Source organism: Carassius auratus, chromosome 35, assembly GCF_003368295.1.
Source record: "Carassius auratus strain Wakin chromosome 35, ASM336829v1, whole genome shotgun sequence".
Taxonomy (NCBI): Eukaryota; Metazoa; Chordata; class Actinopteri; order Cypriniformes; family Cyprinidae; genus Carassius; species Carassius auratus.
This window is the reverse complement of record NC_039277.1, coordinates 3493922-3520193: the sequence shown is the minus strand read 5'-3', so window position 1 is coordinate 3520193 and position 26272 is coordinate 3493922. Positions and strand designations below refer to the sequence as shown.

Sequence of the window (26272 nt, the reverse complement as noted above, 5' to 3'; positions counted from 1 at the left end):
CCGTGAATCAACAGAATTGGGTGAAAACGACTCAAACAGTGGTAAGCCAGCCTTCGACACCTCAGCATCAGCTCCACCACTACACTTGTCCTCCTCCCCAGAACTAAATTGCGCCAAAGCCACACCATCCACGCTAACAACTCCGCCTGTTTCACCACCCCCAATGTTTGACATAGTCAACACCTGCAATTCATTCAAACACAAGATCAGTATTCCTTTAATTACTTTTTTAAGAGACTGTTTACTTACGACAGTCTGAAAATGGTCTGCGATCTGCAATAAATCCTGCTTCCTGCATAAATTAATTTGCTGTACAGATGGACTGGTAACAAAATCTTGCAACTTAAACACATCCATAATTAATAACCATCCAATAAGCTGACACTACTACACCACATGAGTAAATCCTATATTATCACAATACATCAAACGATGCAATGTCCGTTGCTTTCCCACCAACACATCTACAAAATTTCCTCAATTACCACACTTTTCTGGGATTAATTGATCCCGGACAAGCCCCCATTAAATGTTACCACCCTCTTAAGATGGTCTAGAGGTAAAAAGGAGTAACATTCAAATTTGTGGCAAATCTGTAAAACTGATGGAGGCAGCAAGAGACAATGCAGAGACACCAACTGCCAACAAATGTGAAAATAATCCATATAACTACCAAAATATATTTATAAGATTATAAATCATTAAAGAGAGAACCAATGAGTTCAGATATTTATGACTCAGAAAAAAACAAAAAAAACAAACAAACATACAAATCAACCCAAGAGAAAGAGGACGCTAGTGACTCCAAAAGAAAGAAACAAAACAAAAGCACTTCTAACTTATTTTAAAACTCTAACCTAAGTAAAGAAAAGAAAGAAAGCAAATCTTCAGCGCCAAGCGCTGTATACTTCTCTGTCCTCAACTAATAGAAAATAAACATACAGGGGGTGGCATTCACCTCTTGCCTAGGGTGTCTAAAAAGATCGAGTTACCTAAATGTTGCACAATGGAAGTCACATGACATCTTTCCTCTTGGGTAAAGAGTAAACGTCCTAGAGCGTAAGCTCAGCAAGGCTGAGCCATCCGAGCCACAAAGTGACAAAACAAACAAAAATGGCAAATTAAGAAGAGGTAAGGATCAAAAGAAAATGTCAGAACAAAAATACCAAGAAATTTGGCATAAACAAAAAACAACAAAGCAAGTCAACAGGAAGTAAAAGAGGTCTCCATACACTTCCTTCTGCGTCCTTTATCTGCCGGTGGAAACTTTACTGGCGCTGGATAGGTCGGTGTCACATTGTTTAATGATGACTGACAGCTTCCAGAGCCAATCAGCAGTCAAGGGAGGCGGTCTAAGAAATCAACAGGTAACAAGGAGAGAGAGAGAGAGAGAGAGAGAGAGAGAGAGAGAGAGAGAGAGGGAGAACACAAACACTCCCACAGGAAAATTTAAGGACATAACACCAACAACAATGTTGTTATCATATAGTATTAGCTTGCCCCTGTGAAGACTGAATCCTTTTCATTGTCAGTGAATAGATAATATGGAACTACTACTGTGAACTCAATTTGAATGCTTTTGAATTACTATATGAAGAACTTAATACAATGTCAATAACACAATAAATTCACTACCTTATTTTCTTTTGTGACCATTGTTTGTCAATCTATATAAATGTAAAAATAAAACAAATAAAAAAGTATATATATATAAATATACACACACACACACACATATGTGTATATGTATATATTTATATATATATATATATATATATATATATATATATATATATATACAGTACAGACCAAAAGTTTGGACACACTTTCTCATTCAAAGAGTTTTCTTTATTTTCATGACTATGAAAATTGTAGATTCACACTGAAGGCATCAAAACTATGAATTAACACATGTGGAATTATATATGGAATTATATACATAACAAAAAAGTGTGAAACAACTGAAAATATGTCATATTCTACGTTCTTCTTTTGCTTTGATTACTGCTTTGCACACTCTTGGCATTCTCTTGATGAGCTTCAAGAGGTAGTCACCTGAAATGGTCTTCCAACAGTCTTGAAGGAGTTCCCCGAGAGATGCTTAGCACTTGTTGGCCCTTTTGCCTTCTGTCTGCGGTCCAGCTCACCCCTAAACCATCTCGACTGGGTTCAGGTCCGGTGACTGTGGAGGCCAGGTCATCTGGCGCAGCACCCCATCACTCTCCTTCTTGCTCAAATAGCCCTTGATGCCTTCAGTGTGACTCTACAATAGTCAATAGTCATGAAAATAAAGAAAACTCTTTGAATGAGAAGGTGTGTCCAAACTTTTGGTCTGTACTCTAAATATGATATGAGATCTAAGTTATCACGTCAGCTAATTACAGTGTTCTGCAATATTTTCTGTTTTAAGAGGATTCTTCTTCATATTATACCTATTAATCAATGCAACATTAAATAGCTTTTTTAACAACTACATTAAGGTCCTTTTGCGGTGAAACTAATGAGCTTGTTTTTAATGATAGTGTTGACTTAACTCACATTTCACAAGTCATTAAACTAAACAATTACTTTTAGATGACCACAGCAATTGCACCTCAAAAATGAGTCTTAAATAGAAATAGCCAGTTAGAATGTTTTAAGCACAGATACCTGATATCTAAATGCCTTTATTAATGTCTTTATCACAAAACATTGTCTAAATACTGACACTACTTCAGGGGTACTTGGAAACAGTTACCCAAGGTCTTAAAAAATGAATTGAATTAATTCCATCTAGTTTTATTGTAAAACAAGTTAAATTTAAAACGGTTAGTTTACAAAGGTCCATTTCCATTTGTTAACACGTGTTCATATTTTTAGTAGTAGTAACAAAAAGCAATGTTTAATAGTGTACTAACCTTATTTCATTAGTGTAAGTTAAAAACAGTAGCTTCTTACGATTGGTAAATAAAACACAAAAGTGTCCTTATCAGTAAAAAGCTAAATGGATGAATGATGCGAATTGATTGAGCATAATATACAGCTCTGGAAAAAGATAAGGGACCACTCCAATTTTTTCCTTAATTCAGCATCTCTTCGTGTACAGCGACCAAAGAAGGGTTCAATTGTAGCTTGCAGAGGGATACTGTGAGCATACGGTACTTCCATCCTTAATTTTCAAAGACTGAAATGTTTGCAAGAACAAGGTCAAGTGGCAGACACTGAGGGCAACAAACCTACAGACCGGCAGAGGGCAAAAATGAATCTCCATTGACCGGGATGACTGCCAACCCATTCAAATGTCACTCAACAATTGTAGAACGACATCGAGTGACTGACAGCTGGGTTGTGCACAGCCAGGATGGTTCGAAACAGGCTCCAAGAGGCAGGGCAGAAGTTGTGCAAAGCTAGAAAAACGAATGAAAAACAAGAACCAGATTGAGGTTTGCAAAGACCACAGAGATTTGACCTTCTCTGATGAGTCCAATTTTCAGCTTTGCCCAACACCTGGTTATCGAATGGTTAGATGGGGACCTGGAGAGGTCTACAAGTCACAGTGTCTAGCACACACTCTTAAATTTGGTGGAGGATCTGGGGGTTTTCAGCACGGCTCAAATCGTGCATATTCGCCTTTGTGAAAGGCACATGAATCAGACAACGTACAAGATTGTCCTGGAGGAAAACTTGAATCCTTCAGCTCTGACAATGTTGCCCAACTGAGAGTTTTACCAGCAGGACAAAAATCAGCTTGAATGAATGATAAAATGAATCACAGTAACCTACTGGGTTTACATTGTAATTTATACAATGTGAACGCAGATATAGTGTGATAGTACTTGTCAAAGATTAATAATTCATTGTCATTTGGAAATAAGTTTGGGTAAGTGATTGAATCAAGATCGTGATCTTGCTATTTAAATGTATGAAACATAAAATGATGGCTTCAGTCAGCAGCATTTAGTGTAATGAACATGCAGGTAAGCGGTAGACTTCACAGCCAGTAGCTCCGGCTGCTTTTTATCATCTACTTACAAATTTATAAAACTTGGAAGACAAGTTATTAAACATATTTTATTTGGGAAATGAAACATGTTCAATCTTCAAAAATACCACAGGCTTTTGACAAAAAGTTAGAAATGGACATGAAATTTTCTCCTTTTAAGCTTTTTATTAGATTTTTTCCTTCATTTAGTTTTGCTTTGTGGTGTGTCTGCCAGCTCAGAAACGCCGAAAAGAAAACATGCAGCCAATTTGTTATGGGCTGTCTGAGTATGAAACTGTTGTCATCCAGTGAGCTGTATCTGCAGCCGTTTCTACATAAATAGCTTATTATTTATTTATGTTAGTTCAGCCAAAAATTAAAATTAAGTCATAAATTACTCAACATGAAGTCATTCAAGGTGTATATGACTTTCTTCTTTCAGACGAATTCAGTAGGAGTTATAAAAAAAAAAAATTGTCTTTGATCTTTCAAGTTGTTGGATGCAACTCAAGTGTCTCCCATGGCTCTAAGGGGTGATCAAAGTCCTCTTGAAGCAAATCGATGCATTTTTGTAAGAAAGATGTCCATATTCAAAACTTAATAATCACTTTAATCTAGCTTGCGCTCACAGGTCCAAGTGGATGACATATGAGGTCAGCTTTGCGCCGCTCAGACGTGATGCACACGGAAACAAAGCAGAGAGATCAAAACAGCGGTCACTAATTAGAAATACAAAATGAGGATTTGTAAAGAAGAATGTCGGAGGATTTCAATATAAGCCAAGAGAAGACTGGTTTTCCTTTGCTAAAGTAAGGAAACTTCCCTTCCTGTGCTCCTGTTAACAAACATTAGTTTTCAGGAGACTCACCGGCGAATGGTCAGCGCTGACTTCATACGTCACTCCCCTGGAACAGTGAGCTAAGACTAGATTAAAGTGATTATTACATTTTGAATATGGTTATTTGTCTCACAAAAACGCATCGATTCGCTACAGAAGGCCTTTGTTCACCCCTCGGAGCCATCGGAGACACTTTGTTTTAATGGATCCACTTTATATTAAACTTCTCACCCTCTGAGTTGCATCAAACAGCTTGAAGATTCAAAGACAATTTTTGGGGCGGGGTGAGCAGTCATTATCATTTAAAGAGACATGCACCAAAACTAGTCGCTGTGGACAGAGCTTAGATACAGTAGTTTATAGAATAAAACAAAAATGTTCCTTTTACTCCAACACATAAAGTAAAGTAAAAAAGTAAAGTAGTAAAACCAGAGAAAATGATTTTGTATTGGTCTCCTATATATATATATATATATATATATTTTTTTTTTTTAATATTTATTTATTTATTTATTTCCAGAGCTGTAGACCTACCTTATATACCAGACAAATATCCAGCAGACATTAGGTATTTATTGACATTTTGCATAGTGATATGCTCCATTTTTGAGGTGCCTGAGGCAAATGAAGGTTTGCGAGACAGTTAAAAACAGCATCTTCTTCAGTGGATTGAACACACATTCTTTGGATGTGTAAATTGTTCAAACACATCGGGCCCAAATCTCATGAGAGAAGTGGCATTGTTTAGTTTTTATACACTTTGTCTTTTCCGTTTATTTAGTTTCCTTCAATTAAATTGCTGCAGTGGGCATATAAACATAATAAAGATTTTTTTTAAGCTTTACAAAGGCTGGGGCTGTAGAAGAAGCATTTGGAGCTGCAGCCCAAAAGACAGGGTCTAGTCACACCCCTGTTCGCCCCTTTACGGAAAACACAAACTAATAACAATAGTCTACAGGAAACAATTTATGTGTTTTGCGCTGCAGCATTAAACACAACTGAATCCAATTATGTTTGCTGTACTGTTTCATGAAGGCTAGCTTGACTTTAGCTAATCATAACAAAATAAGTTCAGATGAAATTGACACTTCAGATCTACTCTTGTGCAAACTGACATTGTGTCAGATAATCTTCAAATAGTTATCCACATGATTATGATCTTTTTCACCATTTAAAACATGTGTTTTTTATTTGCACATCCATTATGTAATATAAAGTGTTCCATTACACCAAAAAATAGGTACTTTTAAGAATAATGCATGAATCATTTTCACTAAAGAATTTGGAATGTGGGAGAATTTGGGAAGTGCAAAAATGACTGCCTTAAACAATCTTATTCATGGTTTCTATGAGCTTGAGCAAGTCTTTGAGACACCATCTAAAACCATCTTACCAGACAGGAACTGTACCTTCTATTATAGACTATTTCCATCCAGGGTATGAAATGGCACAGACTGCGTAGGCGATACTTATGTCCCTATTACTAACTGCCAGACACTAAATAAGTTCAAAGGAGTTCTACATTCACCAAGTTTCTAAATGTAGGGTAATTGTTGATATGTATTATTGGGAAAATTCTTACATGTTCTGTTTCTGCTCTTGTGGTTGTTTAGATTTGTTGTAGTCAAACAAAGCAGTGACATGTGGATCTTCAGCCTGAAGACAGTGTAGTTCACTGAAACAGGAAGTATGGTTCTCCAGTCATGGTGGAAAATGGGGGTGGAAATCAAAATACAGCAGACGGCAAAACATCGGGGCATACACAGCCTGGGCAGAGACACGTGGGATGAGAAAAAACAAAGACTTCATGAAAGACATGTGCTATGTCAGGTCTCTTGACCAAAACACAATGATTTACTGTAAAATATTTGGTTTTGAAAAGCTGTGGCTCTCAAATTGAAGTAGTATGAGAGAATCTGCTGACATTGCTATTGTGATTACGTTTTTTTTGTTGTGTGGGCGGAGTCTAAGTAGTTAAATAAGTAGTTAGGAAAGGTAAACCAAAAACATCAATAATCATTAGATCTAAAAATTGTATTTGTTTTATGTACAGCCGTTCATTCTCTCAATGTTCAATCCTAAAATAAAAAAAAAAAAAATAAAAAAAATCCCAAACCAGAATATAGTGCATTGTTGTTTGGCTCCAGTCTTTGTCGTCAAACAGAGCAAAATAGTTTTGTTGATGGAAGAAGTTCCTTGTTTTAAGAGGTTTCCACAAGATTAATTGTATTATTCTTATTGTGTTACTGTTGGATCTAGACAGTAAAAACTTTTGGGTGTTTTATGTTCAAGTTACATCCAAAGTGGGAAAAGCAAGGATATAAATTATTTTTCCCTTTCCAGGCCCCAAATAACATTACATAATATACAGAACCAACTGAAAGGCTCTTTCAAAGTTTTGTATATCTTTACACGCATGCTATATACAGTATAATATGGCCTTTAATATATCATATACAGTATGTCACTGTTTCCACATACTGTGTGCCTTCTTTGTGTGTGTGTTTGCAGACTATGGATGACAACGCCTGTTGTTTTAGATATACCAAGTCTATGTGGTTCAGTTCCAGACAAATTACCCTCATTCTTATATTTTGAGTCAGTAGGCTGCTCCATATATGCTAGCCTCCAGTTTCAGAAAGATGATGTATACTTCCTGTTTGTATTTTAACATCACCTTCTCCTAATCCTTCCAAGAATTCCCAAAATGTTTCATGCCTAAATTGATCCAGATGGATCCCCCTTTGGGGTTAAGAACCTGCCACTTAAACCTACACATTTGGTGGTTAACATACCATGGCAATTTTTATGACTTTCACATTTGGATAAACATTGCCTAACATATAGTTGATGATTACGAAGTGCAGTCTTATATTCCACTGCCATAGTCATAAAAGTGTCTCAATGGTTTTTAGGTCTTGATCACGTTGTAAAACAGTGTAATCTAGACCACATCTGATATTAACTGCCTAATATAATTTTAGGAGTTCAGAAGCTGATAGTTTAATTCAATGGTCCTTTAAATGCATGCCTGGGTATGTAGAATCCATATAGGTAATGTGTTCCTCCAGAATATTTCCAAACAAACTGACCTCAAAGATTAATGGTTTGGGGCCTATTTAATGGCACACAACTTGGAACTCCATTTGGTTTAAGTCTTGTAAAGGGTGACATCAACTTCATAAACTAATGTTGTGGATCAGGCCTGAAATTAAGCCATGTGGCCTTTTTTACTTAATTTCCAAAGCCACCAAACCGCAGTGCAGAAGCAAAGACTAGGCTGATTAGAATGCAGTCCTGGTGCATGCTTCACTGAGTTCATAAAGTCCATCCTGCATAAAACACAGACATTGTGGAAAGAAGATCACCACACACAGACTTTGTGGTAACACTGAAATGTCACTGGACAGTCACGATTCTGTCTTCTGTCAGTGATGGCAGTCTAATGAACATTTGCTAATAGTAGCCTTGATCCTGTTAGTGAATATTTATCCTCAAATCAAAGTGACAGTGATCGTTTAGGATTCACTGAAGTTTATTTCATTTTAACTTTATGCAAATTTAACTTTCAAACATGCTAAATCAAAACTATTCATCAAAATGTACACAAAACACATAAAAAACTGACAAGGTCTCGCTGATGGTTCAAATGAAAACACTTGTACTAAATGTTGTTAATCAAGCTTACAACTTGTAATCATTCTTCAGAATGTGTTTTGCAAGAGCTCCTTCCAGTTTATTTGTCCTCATTCTGCTAGAATTCTGCTAGTTTTTGACATTTTTAATTACCAGATCTTCCAGTCTATCTTCTCAAAAAGAGAAAAGAGCTTGGTCGATTTAAAATGATTTCATAGAGGAAAGAGGTCTCCAGGTCACTTCAATCAAGGGGTACCTCAAGGTTCGGTACTTGGCCTCCTCCTTTACTCAGTGGGTCCATGTTGTGTAATTATCCAGGAACATGAAAATCCCTACCACTGCTACAAAGAATATAACCAGCTCAATATCTTATTTTAGACAAAGGGTCACCAGAACACCACCCCTAAACTGAGCCCAGACAAGAGCTCCTTCCTTTCTCAGCTCAGCTCAGAAATTCATCACATTATCACTATTCACCTAGGCTTATCAATGATAACAGACTTGTTGTCTCTTGAATACAGTGGACTTTTAAAAGTAAAGGTTCTTTATTGGCATTGATGGATCCATGAAGAACCTTTAACATCCATGAAAACTTTCAATTGCACAAAAGGTTCTATATAGTTGAAAAAGACTCTATAGGTTTTTCAAAAGTACTTTTACACTAAGAAAAAAAAAAAGGTTATTTTGAGAACTGATCACTGGAAGTTTGCTTTGGAAAAGGAAAATTATTTTTATATAGGGGTTTTAATTTCAGGTAGATCTAGGAACCTAGTTATATGAACTCAGCATGAGGGCGTTCCCCAAGAACTAAATATTACCATAGGGCCATTTTCCTGATTGATTTTGCACCACCAGTAGGAACTCTGAAGTGATGTAAACCATTTAGCCATTAAAGCATGAAAAAAAAAACTTCTGTACACTGGAGAATAACACGTGGATTATCTTAAATTTACTTAAATTTCTTTAGAGAAAAATAGAAGTAAAATAAATAGAGTGGCATAAGCTCTATGGAGCACTAACAAATGTAATGTGTTTTTCATTCATGATCTGAAACCATACAGAGCCATCTACACTATACAATAGCTCTGGCAGTAGCCTACTTTGTAGTCATACACCGATCGCTTTGCACAGCGGCATTTCATATTGAACATTAGAAATCGCACCCCTTGGGATTTCATAATTGTACCAAGTCAAATTGCAATTTTTTCCTATTAATCGTGTAGCCCTAAATCGTCCTACAGTACACTTACGTCACTAGTAGTTCTTATTGTGCTGGATTAGACCAAACTCTGAAGTAAAGGCAGGCAGAACTAACCCTAACCCTAACCCTAACCGTATCCAAGAGAGCACACATTACACCTGTCTTTCTTACACTTCACAGGAAGTTAAATCAAGTTTAAGACAATGACATACAGAACAGTCACTAGATCTCCCTTTCTACTACCACTTTACAAATCAGCTTTCCCTCCAAAAATGTCCTTCCAAATTGACACTTTTTTTGTGTAAATTTTCCCAATTTTTCTTTTCAGTGTGGACTGACAGATTACCTATAAACTTTACACCTGTCGCATTCATGCCTGGCTAGGACAGATAATTTGTCAATCCCTAACAAAAAACAGTTATACCTGGTTAATAAATGACCCATTTACCACAAACTCAAAACACAAACATTATATTCTAAGTCATTAAATCTGACCTGAGTTTTAAATTGGGGAATATGTGAGCTATATGGGGTAAAAACACACCAGTCTGTGTGATAACTTCTAGAATCTTGCGGTGTTGTGGTAGTGTCTCAATTATTTTTACTAATCCATCCGTAAGCCACTGGCGATTTGGCAACAATGCATGACAGTAAGGCATTACATTAAACATGAATAAATAAATAAAAAATCCAGACACGAATATAGATTCCCTCTCCCCCACGACATTAGCCTGAGTGAAAAAATGAAAAACATTTCACTTCTTATATGAATGGTGGTTCGGAGCTGCATGTCTTAACACATGTGTTCTCAACCTCTCTAGATGACAACCTACGATTAGCATGTCTGATGTAACTTTGTTTTATGATGTTTTCCTCATTAACTTCTACCTTTGAATTCCTTATGACTTTTTGTCTTGACTCTCTATATAAGAATCATTCTACCAACTACTGCAAGTGATGTAGTGTTTCAAGTCTATACACTGCCTGTCAATCATTAGCACTGATATTCACTCTCTTTAATTGCTGCCCTGAGGCACATCTCACAATAGCATGAACACTAACTCTCAGTTTCAGGGGTTTATTTATGTTCATGTGCTGCTCGTTAATGTTGAATAATTGCATAGTATAGAAGGTAAGGTATGCAAAATTGTCTGGTCTGACTCCATACAATATACCATAGTCGAACACTTCACATGCTGTAAATGCACAGAATAACACAAAAGGCCACATGAAAGGCACACACTTTTACAATACTGTGGATTGCAAATTCTGAGCATCTGACTCTATTGCTGCAAACAGACTGTGAATCATAGGACTGATACAGACTGATGGGAAATTCATGTGATTTTGGTATGACACACCATCATCTTTCCATCTACCATCTTTTTTTATGTGAAATACACACATGGAACACATAAATCTGACCTAAATATCAACTAGAACTAGGACTTATGATTTATTATGTTTTAGTTTTAACTGAAATTAGTAACACAAAAATAAGAACCTAGATGTTTGCCACAGATTTTATTTGTACAGCTTTCTCTTAAACACCAACCCACAAACTCACATGCACACACACACACACACACACACACACACACACACGCTTGCACACACAAATATCTTAAAAAGTTAATATTGGCTTGTACACGATAATAATAACATAAAGTGAATTGCTATTCTGTACTATTCATTCTAATGTTCATTTACATGCTGTCATTCAGTGCAGATATATGAGTAATACAGTTATTAATTTGAGGTTATCAATCATGTTCATAGCACATAGGGGCTTTGAATCCCTAACCTTAAGTATGCACAAAATTAAAAGTAATAATACCCAGCAAATGTGACTAATTTAGACTTTTAATATTTGTAAAATAAACGGGCCTTTTTGTGATTTTGTGACACACTGTTCCCTACTAAAGTGTGAACTGATTACACACTTAACACTTCATTCTGCTTTACAGCCAGAGGCATTAAACCCCTGAGTTGAAGCCATTAAATATTTATTTGCACTGTTTTACGATATAATAACAATTAAAGTGGACATTGAGTCTTTCCATTGTAAATGCATACTATTTTATTGATAATAAGCATGACACGGATCCCAAGCACAATACAGGACATGTTTTATTTTTTCTGCTCGTCATGCCTGGTAGTGAATGTTTGCATTGCCTGGCCATATAAACCACAGGAAGAGTGGGAGCACAAGGTGGGACAGCAGCGGTAAACCTCATGACATCACAAGCTCCACTGCCATTGGCTGATTCCAGAGGGAACAGGGTTTAAAAAGCCAACCAGCAGCCACCTCTCACTAGCATCAAAACATAGCAAGATCTCATCTGCTACACGGACCTCAGTCTACCCTTCGACTCAGTCAAAGAACTTCAAATTTCTCAAAGAGAAGTAGGTAAGAAACTACAATTAATTTGTATTTTTAAGATGTTACGGTTAAAAACAATTGTAGTCTAAGGTTTCATAGTAATTATGCAGATCTTGGAGGAAACTTTGGATGCCTTTACTTGCTTGTAGTCTGCATTTTATTTTTATTTTTAAGGTTTGTCAGGCATTTATCTGTATTTACAGCACATGTAGGAGTAGTTGTAGCTACAGCCTATTTTAACCTTTAATCATGACAAATAATTCATACATCAAATGCAGTTCTTACCAAACTTTCAGAAAATGCAGTTCTCGTTCAGCCTCAATGCAAGCACAAGACTGTTGTTATGAAGGCTTTTAATGATTCTGACCACAGTTTATTATAGGGAGACATGATTAACATGAACTTGACAGACGAAAGAGGAAGTTGCGGCTGTGGAACATAAAGGTCTTACTAATTTGTCAACTGACTCATTTATTCCAGCGACACAACCACTAAATTAAAGTTGCATTCAAAAGAGTAATAATACTGGCTGAGTGACAGATGCCACCATTACTTCTGCCTGCAGCTGCAACAGAACACTTCCACGCTTAGTGCTTGCATTTCACATTTCCTTTAACGCCACAAATTTTAGGCCTTAGCTCAAAACATTGAAGATTCTAGTGAGAAAGTAAGTCTGGAGCCAGAGCCGTGCTATTTCTTGAGATTGTGGCTGCTACATAGTCTACATATAACTTCTTGAATTATACACCAGAGGAGATCATTATAGGTATAGCTAAACACACTCTACCTCAACTTATACTTTATGCAATGTAGTAGCAGAAAACAAACGAGATGTTTCATGGTGCGGACTGGCAGGAAGTCTTTTGGCATGTGCCAACATGTTTCAGAGTGCCCTCAAAAGGCATGCTTCCTTCCGAGTCAGTAAATGCATAAATACCAAAAATACCCACTTGAGGCATATTACAGTTAGAATATTAAAGTGAAATAGCACAGGCATTCATCTCTATAAAACATGTATTATTTCCATGCATTAGCTGGTGTAGGCTGCATCAGCCGTACATTTATAAGGTCAAAATCGATGTAATCTATAACTGTGGATCTCCTTTTTGTTTTGTTTTTTAGAGTATCTTGCACAAAAATGAAGACTGTTTTCCTTTTAACGCTCCTCATCGCCACAGCCTTCTGTCTACCTGTAAGTTCACTATCATTCTAACCGTAGAAATCTGGTCGGTAAAAGTTTTACACTACCATTTTTTTGTCTCCTTGTACACTCACATATATATTTTTCATTTCTCAGGTGAAGCGCTCGGCTAGCAGTTCAGAGAGCTCAGAAGAACTTGTGGTTGTTCAACAGGCAAGTATCTTGTTTGATATGGACCGAATGGACACTGCTTTGAAAACTGAGTGCAGAAAACAATATTGCGATTTTAACTAAACATCTGTCTTATACAGCCACCTCCTGGTCTAGAAAAAGCTGCTGATGTTATGTTCAATGCAGAACCTACACAGGTAAAACAAATGGATAGTTCACTCCAGAAAATTCTGTCTTTTATATATTATGAGGACTGGGGCTATTAAGCTGCAAAATGCTACAAAAAAAGCGCTTGGAAGCCATACAATAGCTTTGTATGAGGAATGAATAGAGATGAGTAAAGGACGTGTTAGTTGGCGTGTACATGAGCAATCCAGTGAGTTTTGTTATATTCATGCCAAGGCATTTGTTGTGTTTCAGACCACTCCAGTAGATTCCAATGAAAGCACAGACAGTGCAGATGACAGTGAGGTAAACGAAAACTCATCCTCTCACCACATCACACATCACTACACTCCCACTATAACCAATAAAAGACAACAGGATCTAAAAATACCCTTCCGCTGGTCTAGACGCACTGTAAGCGACCCTGCTGCGAGTCTCAATACTGTTTATTGCATTTGCAGGATGCAGATGAGGAATCTGAAACAGATGAGAAGGCCGAGGAGAATGTGAGTTACTCTGATCATGCTAAAATACTTATGTTTTCTGTCATGTAGAACCATTGTGCCTAGTTGCCAAACAAAGGACTAAACCTGTGGTTTCCAACTGGTTTAAAAACCCAGCGTTGATATAAGGCTTCCTGTAGCTTAAACAGTACAGCATGTTTGCTAGCAACACCAAAGTCATGGGTTCAATTCCCATTGAAAGAAAGAACTTCCTTGAATGCAGTTTTAGAAGATTTATCCCATCCACACACAAAACTGCTGCAGGATTACAGTCACAGCGACTGACAGCATATTTGACATTTAACATACAATTACAAGCAGGATTTTGGACCAGTGAGATTTCATATTGTGCTACCTAGCTTGATGCCAAAGCGATCGAATCGCCCATGCTAGCAGTAAAGCTACAGAATGTTATCTGGTCAGTTATATTGCTCATTAACATATATTGTCCACTTAGGATGCTGATACCAGTGAGAGTGAATCTGGAGAAACTGCGATCACCGTTGTCCCCTCCACAGTTGAACCCTCGCTGGACCCCATCATCAACACAGGCCGGGGTGACAGCTTGGGCTACCCTAGCGACTACAAAAAAAACATGGTCTACGTGGACGCAAACAACTTGGAAAAAATGCCTTCCCCATACAAGTCTTACGGCAGTGACAAGTTGGGCGGCTTGACATTTGTGAGCAAGAAGTCCTCTGAGCAGAGCATCAATGATGTGGAGAAAGAGTTTAAACTGTACAAGGTAAATAGTAAGGTTACTTTATGTTTGTGAAGGTTGACAAGAGAGTAATAGAGTAGGACAGGATAAAACCAGAATCACTGTAGTTGAGACGTTCCTTTGTTTCTCAGGCTCTGCAGGTGCATGATACTCCTCTGGAGGAGGAGGACACCAGCACCCCAGATGTGGAGAACATGGAGCCAAACGACCGCCAGGCTGCTCTGGGAAGCCAAGAGATCGTTCCCATTGGAAACAAGGACGCTACAGCAGAGTCAGCCAGCGAGGGAGCAAATGCTGGCGACACAACCAGCAACAGCGCAAGCGCCAGCGCCAGCCAGGAGCAAAATGAAGAGAAGTCAGACAGCAGCCAGAGCAGCGAGGAGACCACAGCTACGCCTGGAGCTGCAGACACTGAGGAGAGCACAGAGAGCCAGGAGAGCGATTCGAGTGAGGAGACCACCCAGACCACCGACGCTACTGTTATCATAGCAAAGTAAACGCATCCGAGCACGTACCCTCAACGGGCTGTCGACAGAAACGAATGCAAATGTAGTAATTGTATGGTGCTTGGTGACTCACTCCTGATGTTAGTGTGAGTTAGACAAACGGCAGAGCACAAACATACGCTTCATACAAGTCCTCGAACTGCTGCCGAACCGGTTGAGATGCAGTTTCATCTCAACAATGTCTTCCTGTTGATTGCACAGTTATTTACAATATCAATGTAAATGTAATTTTATACTGCTCTATGTATGTTATGATTGATCATTCATAAATAAATGTTGTCCTATATCCGTTACGCAGTGCTTCCTGGTGCACCACAAAAACACAAGACACAATGTCCAAATATTACCAAACTATAACAGAATTACAGATACAACTCCACTGAACCATTCACATGGTCAGTCAGACCGCTTTAAAAGTGCATTTCCATACGAAATGAAAACCCATATATTTACAGTATAGAAACAGCTTGCTGATAAGAAGTTTAGAAGTTGTTTAAAGTTAGTCTCCCTGATCCCTGAGTTATTTTAAAAAACCGAATAATTATTAATATAATAATCAACACATTATCATCTAAGATACTTTATAGCATTGACTAAGAACTCCCTAAACCACGTATAAACTATAACCACTTTTGTAGAATTTACTGTGATAAATAATAGAAAGTAACAATAAAATAAAAATAAAAACCTTTCTACTGGTTAGAGTAAAGCAAGTGTAAATTACAAGACTCACCTTTAAATACAGTAAATGTCAAAACCCTTTTGATTTCTAATGGCAAACATTCCTCACACACTGCTGGTTTTTTGTGCTAATGTCTTGATGTGCAGGCTCCAGGCAAATATTTGTCAAACTTTGAAGTTTGAAGCAGTCTCTAGTGCTCTGTAATTAGCCTGCTCTATGTGCGCAGATAGACTGGGACATTTCTAACAAAAATAAGTACCACACTAAATAAAAACTCTAGTTCTTCACCACAAATAGATGTTGACAATGTAACGGCATGGTGCACATTACCTCTGCTTCACTAATGTGACGCTCTTCTCACTGTACAGTAAGTTTAATTATGTCAAATCAAACCAAACTACTGCGTTCCTCCACCGTCTGGTAATGTTTGGACCTAACAGCAAAAACACATATTATTATTTGAGTATGAGCAGGGCTGTAGCCAGGGTTAAAAATAAATAAATAAATAAAATAAAATTACATCAAATTTCAATTAGAATTTCAAATATTTGTCAAATTTAACATAAAAATCCACATTCAAATGCAAAAACTATATTCGAACTCACTGCAAAACTAGTCTATGATGTCAAGAACAAAGTCCAGATTTGATGCAATGACTATATAGCTTAACACATAATGCAAAAAAAACCTTCCTATATGCTATGTAGCAATGATAATTATACAGGCTACTAATATGATAATTAGACCCCTTCTCACATAATTATGTCACATGGTAATATCTGACCAATATAATAAGATCATGTAAGATAGATTTGTATTTTCACTCTGAGACTGTATTATGTCATAGATCATGAGCTCTTAAGACCTTGCGGCCTCATATGAGGACATGGTATTTTCATGAACTTCTTTCTGAGACTGTGCATGCCACAATTTTATCTGGATGTCCTGTACAGGAATGAATGGCTGACGCCGCAGTCGGTGTGTGAATGAGTGTGTGAATGGGTGAATGGCAAAATTGTAAAGCGCTTTGGATGGCCATGTGGTCTGTTGAAAGTGCTATATAAAGTGCAGTCCAAAGGCAGTCCATTTGCTTGATCATCAAAAATGTCTGAAATTAATTTAGTGACACTCTTCTGGAAAATGACAATATTTTGTAATTATCATTTAAATCGATTTTTTTTAATTGTGTGTCATAAATCAACATATGAGGAAAACGTTATGGGGTTTCGAATCAAAATATGACTTTCTGTTATGAAACAGGGCATTGATTTCATACTCATATAAGGACACAGGGACTAAAATCATGTTTACTACGGATTTTGGGAGGCATGACAAATGAATAGGGAAATAAATTATATCTCAATAATCTATATGAAATATTATATATTATTATGAAAATATTTTCAATTATTACTCCCATTATTACAATTGTTTTTTCATTACATTACCCCAAAAACACATTAATATGTAACTTAGATTAAGTTTATAGATACATTGTATAGAAAGAAAATTTTATATTGCATCATTCTGTTATAACATAGCTGATAGTAATTTTTATACTGAACAAAAATGGATTGTTTTTGCCTTCATTCATTTATTTTTATTTAAAATTGTATAATATTTAAGAAATATTATCTTTTTTTACATTATTTTTAATGCTCTAAACAACATAAAAACATGGGGGAAAAAAAATTCCTAAAACTTTTCTCTGGTCTTTGGAAAGATTTTTTTTATTGTAAATCCGGACTTAAAACCAAAATGGGGAGAAAGCAAAAAAGTAAATAATTAAAAAAGTTACATCATTCAGTTTCAAGACCTTCATTATCAGTACATAAACATTACTTTATACTGTTGCAATGGACTGTACACCAAAAAACATTTAATTGAATTGCATTATTATTATTATTATTTTTTATCTTTTTATTTTATTTTTTATTTTTTTGCAGGAAAAGATGATTAACCAGAAGCACAGCAAGATATTACATTGACATTATTGTTATCACCCCTTGTGCCAGTTATCACATCCACAAAAACGCAGTCTGTGATGACTTGTGTTGTGGTTGTTGGTCTTGTTATGCCAGCGGTCGGTGGATTTGTTTTTCTAACTGGAGGCAATGTGCTCATCACAACTCTCACATCTTCCTCTGAAGATTCAGATTCACTTGATTTAGACTCGCTCTCATTCGACTGTGAATCGTCTCTTCGTGAATCACTTTCCTCTGAGCTAGATGAATCAAATCTTCTGCGCAAAGGATACTGAGGATTCAAACGGTAGATGAATTCATTAATAATAGTCTTATGTTATTAAATAAATGATAATAAACCACATTACTTAATACGTACTGGTTTTGAAAAGACCAATGCAACACACATCATCAGTAGCATTGCACGTAAAGTCTTCATCCTGGAAATCAAAAGCTTCAAAAGAACCTAGTGTTAAACTATTATTATCTTGTAAAGTCAAACAGTGTTTTTGCACAGATTAAAAATTTATTAAAGCCACAAATGTAGCATAAATAAGAGATGAATGCTCACCTTGAGCAGATGTTCTTGTCCAGTTAGTGTAATGTCAGAGTCTGTGTTTACTCTGGCATCTGTGTTACTGTGTCTTAAATACTGGATGGAGGTGAGTAAACCAGGGCTTGGTCCAGTGAATTCCCATGATGATGACGTCACAAGTAAACATTCGTGCAACTTCCGGGTCTTTATTAAACCTTGCAAAATTCTTTCTACAATCAGTGTGTAGTAATCCAAACAGGAGTGTAAATCATGCACTGCCACAGCACCACTGCATTGTTTAGACAACCCCCACTGTCTGCTACTTGTCCAGTTTGGTAACAGTGAAAAGCTCAGAACTTAAAGGGGTCATGTGATGCGATTTCAAGTTTTTCTTTCTCTTTGGAGTGTTAAAAGCTCTCTGTGCATAGATAAGATCCCTGAAGTTGCAAAGACTAAAGTCTCAAATCCAATGAGATATTCTTTATCAAAGTTAAGGCTATGCCACGCCCCCTAAAACGGCTCATTCAAACACGCCCCCACACTTCCACGTCACTATGTGGAAATATTTGCGTAATGCCACCCAAATGTTCACGCAAGGTAAGAAAGCATGGTTTCAGTAAGTGTTGAAGCAGTCATGTCAGAGTAGATCCTGTGTGTATCTAGGAGAAAGCAAAAGCACTCTATTTGGCCTTCTGAAAATAGACGCATTTAGGAATCTTTAAGTTCAATGACTTGATCATGACACATACAGAATTATTATTATTTTTAAAATTATTATTAATGGATAAATAGCATTGCATTTTTGAGAAGTCGTACCACATCCTTCTACAACCTTAAGAGGACAGTTCACCCAAAGGTTAACATTTTATGTTTATATGCTTACCCCGACAGAATCCAAGATGTAGGTGACTTGTTTCTTCAGTAGAAAACAAAGATTTTTAACTGAAACTGTTGCAGTTTATCAGACTTATCCAACGATCCAAGATGGTGCTAAGCATGGCAGCCTCTTTGGCGTCATCCGCAGTTGTTTTTTTGTCCTGTCTTTAGTTATATCCCTGCAATGAGTTTCACCAGAGACAAATTGCTAGACATTCGACAGTACACACCACCTGGTATTTCACAGGTTTTTGATTATTCAGACATTTTGTTGGAGCGATGGTCAGATGATTCAGGACATGCAGACTGGGGAAGCGAGCTGGCGCCCTCGTGAAGCTCCGGCAGTGCAGATTTCGCATGACAGCGGGACATGCTTTTACATCAATGAGAGGTGGTGTACAGATGTAACCGTGTTAAAGTAGATGTGCTGTTCGGATCTAGAAGTGCTCTTCATTAACTGTAAGCCTTTCTACTTTTCTAAGCACACATAAGCTCAGGTTTACAGAAACTAGCTGATCAGATCACAGAGATAGAACAACGACACCCAGACTCTGTTTTTATCATTCTTGGGGACTTTATAAAATCCAATCTCTCTCGTAAACTGCCAAAATACAGACAGCACATCACATGTCCAACCAGAGACAGTAATATATTGGATCACTGTTACACAGCAATAGAAGATGCATATCACTCAGTTCCACACACAGCTTTAGGACTCTCTGATCACTGTCTGGTTCATCAAACTACAGGCAGAAACTGAAATAAGCTAAACCTGTTTTAAGGACTGTTAAAAGATTGACTAATGAAGCAGAGCAGGATTTACAAGCTTGTTTTGACCTCACTGACTGCTGACAGCTGCTGCCACCGATTTGGACGAGCTCGCAGACACTGTGACATCATATATCAGTTTCTGTGAAGATATGTGCCTTCCTACCAGCACTCATTTAACTTACAACAAAGACAAACCATGGTTCACTCTATGTACTCTTGTATAAACAGGCTAAATACACAATGGAAAAGGAGATCAGAGTGGCAAAGAGGAATTATTCTGAAAAACTAAGGATTCAGTTCACTTCCAGCGACTCAGCATCAGTGTGGAAAGGTCTGAAGGAGATCAACAACTACAAGGCAGCTTTGAAAAAACACTCCACACTCACCCTGAACACCTCTCCACACAACCATTCACACCTCTTGCAACCCCCCTCTTCCCCACACCTGCACCTCAAATCAGTGAAAATGAGGTGAGTGGTACCTCATTCAGGACAGTGACACGTCTTCTTACAGACAGGAGGTTAAGGAGCTGGCTGTCTGGTGCAGTCTTAACAACCTGGAGCTCAACACGCTGAAACTGTGAAGATGATAGTGGACTTCAGGAGAAACCCCCTGCTCTCCCCCCACTCACCATCTTGAACAGCACTGTAACGACAGTGGAGTCATTCAGAGTCCTGGGAACCACTATCTCCCAGGACCTGAAGTGGTACATTCATATAGACTTCATTGTTAAAAAGGTCCAGAAGAAATTTCAACCTGCCACAGGATCTGCTGAAACAGTTCCACTCCGCCATCATTGATTCTGTCCTCTGCACTTCAGTACCTGTCTGGTTCAGCTCAGCTACCAAATCTGACCTCAGGAAATCCATCACATGAACTCCTGAAAATAACTGTGGAACACACACTATTTATACATTTATACACAATTTATCTAACACACATACTTAGTCTACATTTTAGTTTGCACATAATACCTGTACATACAACTGTCAGTTTGTATATTTTTATTCCTTATTTACTTAAAGTTCCAATTTGTTTCGTTTTTTTGTTCGATCACTGTCATTATGTTACACTGTGGAAGCTCGAAAACAAATTTATTGTATGTGTAAACATGCCTGGCAATAAAATTCATTCTATTCTATTCTATTCTATTCTATTCTATTCTATTCTATTCTATTCTAATGTAAGTGTATGGGAATCAAGGCTAAAACATACAAAAAAAAAATATATACACAAACAAAACCGTATTAAACCCTGCATCTCTTGATGATACATTGATGTGTAAAGATGTGTAAAGAAACATTATTTATATCATTTTTTACCTCTGATTCACACAATGTCTGTACTGTTAGAACTCTCCTGAGCGCGTCGTGTTGTGAGTGTTCACAGCAGCAGGTGAGTGAGGCATCTTCAGGGCCGGCGCTAGCCATTTGGGTGCCCTAAGCACAAATGCTTGGCGGTGCTCCCCCCTCCCCCTCCCCAACCAATCACCCACCCACCCACACCCCAACCAAAGAAATAACTACCATTCAGAATTTCTTAGTTAGGTTCTCTTTACTTCCAAAATAACTGCTGCAAATGAATAATTGGAACTGAACAATGTAAACACAGAAAGTTAAAAGTGCAAAAAAAGTTTAGTGCAAATAACAGTATAAGTGTATGAATTTTATGAAGTATGAATTTTAAAGTGCACATTTTAAACTGCAAATAACCATGCATAACTGCACAGTAGAAATATAAATTACTCAACAGAGGAACTACATCTCTATAAAGAGACCATTCTGCTATTCTATAGAACTATAGTGTTTTTGGCCACTAGCTTTGTAGATGCGTGTCACACATTGCATGTACACATTACATGCACGATCTTGCCTTTGACCACATTGAATTTGTAGTAGTGCTTATATCTTCACCTTGAAAATGCCAACTTTTCATCAGATTGCTCCTGACTCGCCATCTCGCCATCTCTGCTGCGAATCTCTGTGTAGCTGTTGTGTGTGTGTGTGTGTGTGTTTGGCGCCGCTGGCGCAGCCGCGTGCGCCGGCATGTGTGTAAAAACACTGGCTCTGATTGGCTACCATGAAACACACAACTGCTTATCTCATCATTAACCCACCTGCTCACTCGCTGTGTGAGCCAGGGGTCCGTTCGGATTGCATAGTTTATTAAATCAATGCATAGTAACACACTGCATTTAACGTTCAGTAACGTTAACGGCGTTGTAACGACAGTAAAGGTAATTAGTTAGATTACCGCGTTACTGAAAAAATACGTTACCTAACGCCGTTCTTTTAAAACTAACATTTTTATTTAAAACATTGTCTTACCTGCAAGCGACGCGCGAGCATCATCCCGCTGTCTCTTCTTTTTTCCGCCCCCGACTCTTGGTGCCTTTTCAAGGCCATGTCTGAGGTCGGTGTCAGCCAAATTTGACATTGATTGAGGCATAATCGAACAGACCACTGGGAGGTGGGGAAGGGGGGGCACCAGAGGGAGACTGGCACAGAGATTCACCTTTTTCTCGAATAATTTGGTCTAGGCCTATATTACTTTTGTATTGCTTTTGTATATTAACATGCTTTTAGAAATATTTTATTTTTTATTTATACTAGTAGCCTATTGTGATGATTTTTTCATGACCCAGATTTTTTGGTGCCCCCCCAAGCACTTGGTGCCCTACGCGCAGTGCGTGATGTGCGTGTGCGGAGCGCCGGCCCTGGGCATCTTCTTCTTCTTGCTTTATGGTGAATCACAGACTAATAAGTGCATTAGCACCACCTATCTCTGAAATGGACCATTGACACTCTATCTACAATCTCAATTAGGTATGTCAATAATGGTCCATTTGAGAGATAGGAGAGGGCTATGAATCAGAGGTAAAAAAAAATATATAAATACTGTTCAGTTTCTTGCACAGACCGATCATTTTGTGTCTTTACACATCAATGTATCGTCACATGCTGCAGGGTTTAATTTAGTTTTATTTGTGCATTTTTCTAAATTGTCTGTTTTAGCCGTGATTCCCATCCACTTACATTATAAGAGTGATAGACTGCAACAGTTTCGTAAAAAATCTCAGTTTGTGTTCTACTGAAGAAACAAAGTCACCTAATTCTTGGATGCCTTGGGGGTAAGCAGATAAACATCCCATTTTCATTTTTGTGTGAACTATTCCTTTAACCTTGCCTTGTCATAAAATTGAATAAACATTTATCAGATTTTAAGTAACTTGACTTTGACACGAAGTCACAAGAGTCTATGATATCATTTACCGAAATTTAAGACGTGCTCAGAGACTTTAAGGACATGTTTGTTTATCTTTGTAACTGGTTTTGCAGCATAATTTCTGGTTTACATGATCCCCGGCGTGTATCATATACTTAATTGGAAACAATGTGAACAGAATTTCATTGTTCATTGTTATAAGATCATTCCGGCTCCAAACATGATGATGGATAAGCAGATTTTATTGAGAGTTTTTGTTTTTAGTAACATGTAACAGCTCTTATGCCCAGAGCAAACCAGTTTAGCTGCTCCGACCAAAAGACGTCAGTGATGACTGAGAATGTGAATGTTCCAAACATTGATACAGTTCAGCAAAATATTTACTCTCCTTATCAGATCATGACTTTGTTTTCTATGGACCTTCACTAATATTTCAGGTATAATAACTTTTTCATTTAGTTAATCTGACTGTCACATTTTACAGTAAATTGCTGTTTTTCCTTGAATTAACATGAAGTTTTTAATTTTTTTGACAGTTTTTTTTTTGTTGCCATTGATGCAAGTTTTTTTGTTGTTGTTATTGTTGTTGTTGTTTATTTTCCAACTACCATGATGGAGATCAGTGTTTGCTCTAGTTGGGCTCTCTTTTGGCTACTCTAAACATGTTTTTAAGGCATTGATAGGTTCTGGAAATGTTGTAATGTAATGAAATCTGTAATGTTGTCAATAAAGTTTTGTTAATGACATAACCATGTTTAAATGCCATATTCAGGCTGTTATGCAAGACTGTAAAAAAAATAAAAAAATAAAAAAATTCCAAAGTTTAATGAAACACACACATCAAGAATCAGCGTGTGAATCTCAACAATGGTGACAAACAACAAAATAAATAGATCAACATCACAAAACATGCTAATATAACTCAAAAATAGGACAAATTAAAGCACACAGAAAGAATTTGAAACGTGAGCGGACAAATCAGTGATAAATTTACTCATGCCGCAATGCATGCTGGGAGGTGAGTTGTGTGGTGTGAATGAGATCAGTGAATCATGCTAGTGCCACCATCAATAATGAACCAGAGCCATTTAATCAGAATTATTCTTGGCTTTATGTGCTATAACAAATGTGTTTTACAAGCAGTTTTTTCAGCACTCAGAATAAGGCCCAATCCCCTCCATTTCGCGCATTCACGTGAAGGGGTGTCTCGATTCTCTTTTGGTTGGAGGGGAAGGGGTAAGGGATAGGCGGAAGGGTAGGGAAAGGGGTATAAAATAGAATTGGGATTGGGCCTAAATCCAGCATTAAAAAGTGAAGGATCAAGAGCCCAACTAAAGCAATCCCTGATTGCCACCACAATGGTGAGGTCAAATTAAATGTTCTCAATAAAACATTTAAACCTTTGTTAATTTTAAATAATTTCTGTAGATATATGTCTGTCAGACTGTAATATGTGAAGCTGGAAATGCTGTTTGTGGAGTCATTTAATTATCCATGCTGTTTTATTTCACTTGATTTCATCTAAAGCTGTGGCTGTATTGTCCGTCGTAGTTTCATTTCTTGCTCTTTTATTGGTAATCTGCTTGTCAACAGCAGCTGTTCATCAGTGGCTGAATTCACTTGTTAGTGTTCATTCTCTCTGTTAGGTGGACTGGATTAGTAAACTCAGGATCAGCACAGAGCCACGTATGGTTATGGTCTATGTGTGGCCCTTGTCTCTAATCCTCTCAGGGACTGTCATTCTTTGTGGTACGTTGGCAGAGGGTTTGTGTGAACCAAAGAAACAATTGCTATGTGAGATGTTCACCAACTGTGGATAGAAAGCATCTGCATCAACTCTCTGGTTACCAGCTCTGAGCATCTGACATCTTGTCAAACCATCAAGACTGAATCAGAAGTCAAGAAGAATCACTTCAAGAGGACAAAAACAGAGCTCCTCGAAACAATTCAGCCCAGATTCACCTTCTAAACTGTATTAACAAAAGTGAATTAACCATTGTATATTGTAGTTTGATTTATGAGATAACAATGGAATATTTCACCACCCGTGTTTGTCACAGAGGCAAAACAATGGGTTACTTAAACTAAACCTGGGTTCTTTGATAACAGAGTGAGCTCTTGCGACACCTCATCTGTCTTTGACAGACAGGTCAACCTGTGACCAGGCTCTGCCCCACCTACATCAGTCACGGCGACACCTGACAATAATAATTGTAGAGAGATTATTTCCCCATACCTGTGCAAGGAAGGACCCAAAGGTGAAAACCTCACTCTGCTGTCAAAGAACCCGAGTTTATGTTAAGTAACCCATTGCTCTTTTTCTTACTATTCTTGGTGTTTCACTTTGGGAGATATTGACAACTAATGGTTTGCACCAATATCGCTGCTGTCACCAAATTATGGGTTCAGACCTTCCAGCTCCTAGCTCCTGGCTCAGACACATCCGGTCTATAAAACTGCACAAAATTTTATGGCGTAGCCAAGTATGTCCCATACATCTAGAACAGGATCTCCCCAGAGTAAGGCCGTGTGAAATGGGCTCTCAAACCATTAGGCAGTTGAAAACCCTTGTACATATAAGGTAAAGATATTGCCTCTATTATTCAATGAGATAGCCGTTGATGAGATAATGGCTTCCCTTTGTGAGGAGTAGCCAAGGACACAAACAGATGGTCAGGAGCCCTGAAACCTGCCGTTCTTTTCACATAGATATGAAGATCCCAGATACAATGAGTTCAGATTCTACTCCTCAGAAGAAGAGAGTGGAGGAAGGTGAAAAGCTACAAGCTTGGTAAATGTGCACCCAGAGGTGGACTTAACCATTAGGCAAAGGTAGGCGATCACCTTGGGCCCCTAAAAGCCAATGGCCCCCTAAAATGCTTTTCATATGCTTGATGCATATTCAGTGCAGACCAATAAGAGATGGCTATAACCCTCTGTGCATCCGCATTGAACGTGCTTCTTAGCAAAAGTAGGGCCCTATGATTTCCGCT

General features: G+C 37.7%; 1 protein-coding gene and 1 long non-coding RNA gene across 3 annotated transcripts; one reads left to right on the top strand and one right to left on the bottom strand.

The window, feature by feature from the left end:
• The first annotated feature begins 11963 nt into the window (after positions 1 to 11963).
• On the top strand, positions 11964 to 15519 carry LOC113054048 (dentin sialophosphoprotein-like). Of its 2 annotated transcripts, none has more exons than XM_026219331.1 (8): positions 11964 to 12046; positions 13142 to 13211; positions 13317 to 13373; positions 13472 to 13528; positions 13752 to 13802; positions 13958 to 14002; positions 14457 to 14744; positions 14852 to 15519. In XM_026219331.1, exons 2-8 carry the CDS (start codon positions 13158 to 13160, stop codon positions 15215 to 15217), a joined length of 918 nt encoding a protein of 305 aa, XP_026075116.1. In that variant the 5' UTR covers positions 11964 to 12046; positions 13142 to 13157; the 3' UTR covers positions 15218 to 15519. The 2 variants fall into 2 exon arrangements, with proteins under 2 accessions (XP_026075116.1, XP_026075117.1); XM_026219332.1 differs by having other exon boundaries at positions 11971 to 12042.
• A 2105-nt stretch (positions 15520 to 17624) lies between these two features.
• On the bottom strand, positions 17625 to 18493 carry LOC113054810 (uncharacterized). Its single transcript, XR_003277436.1, has 3 exons — positions 18444 to 18493; positions 18252 to 18326; positions 17625 to 18164 (listed from the first exon to the last, which is right to left on the bottom strand). It is a non-coding gene; the product is annotated as an uncharacterized LOC113054810 (long non-coding RNA).
• Between the last annotated feature and the right edge of the window lie 7779 nt (positions 18494 to 26272).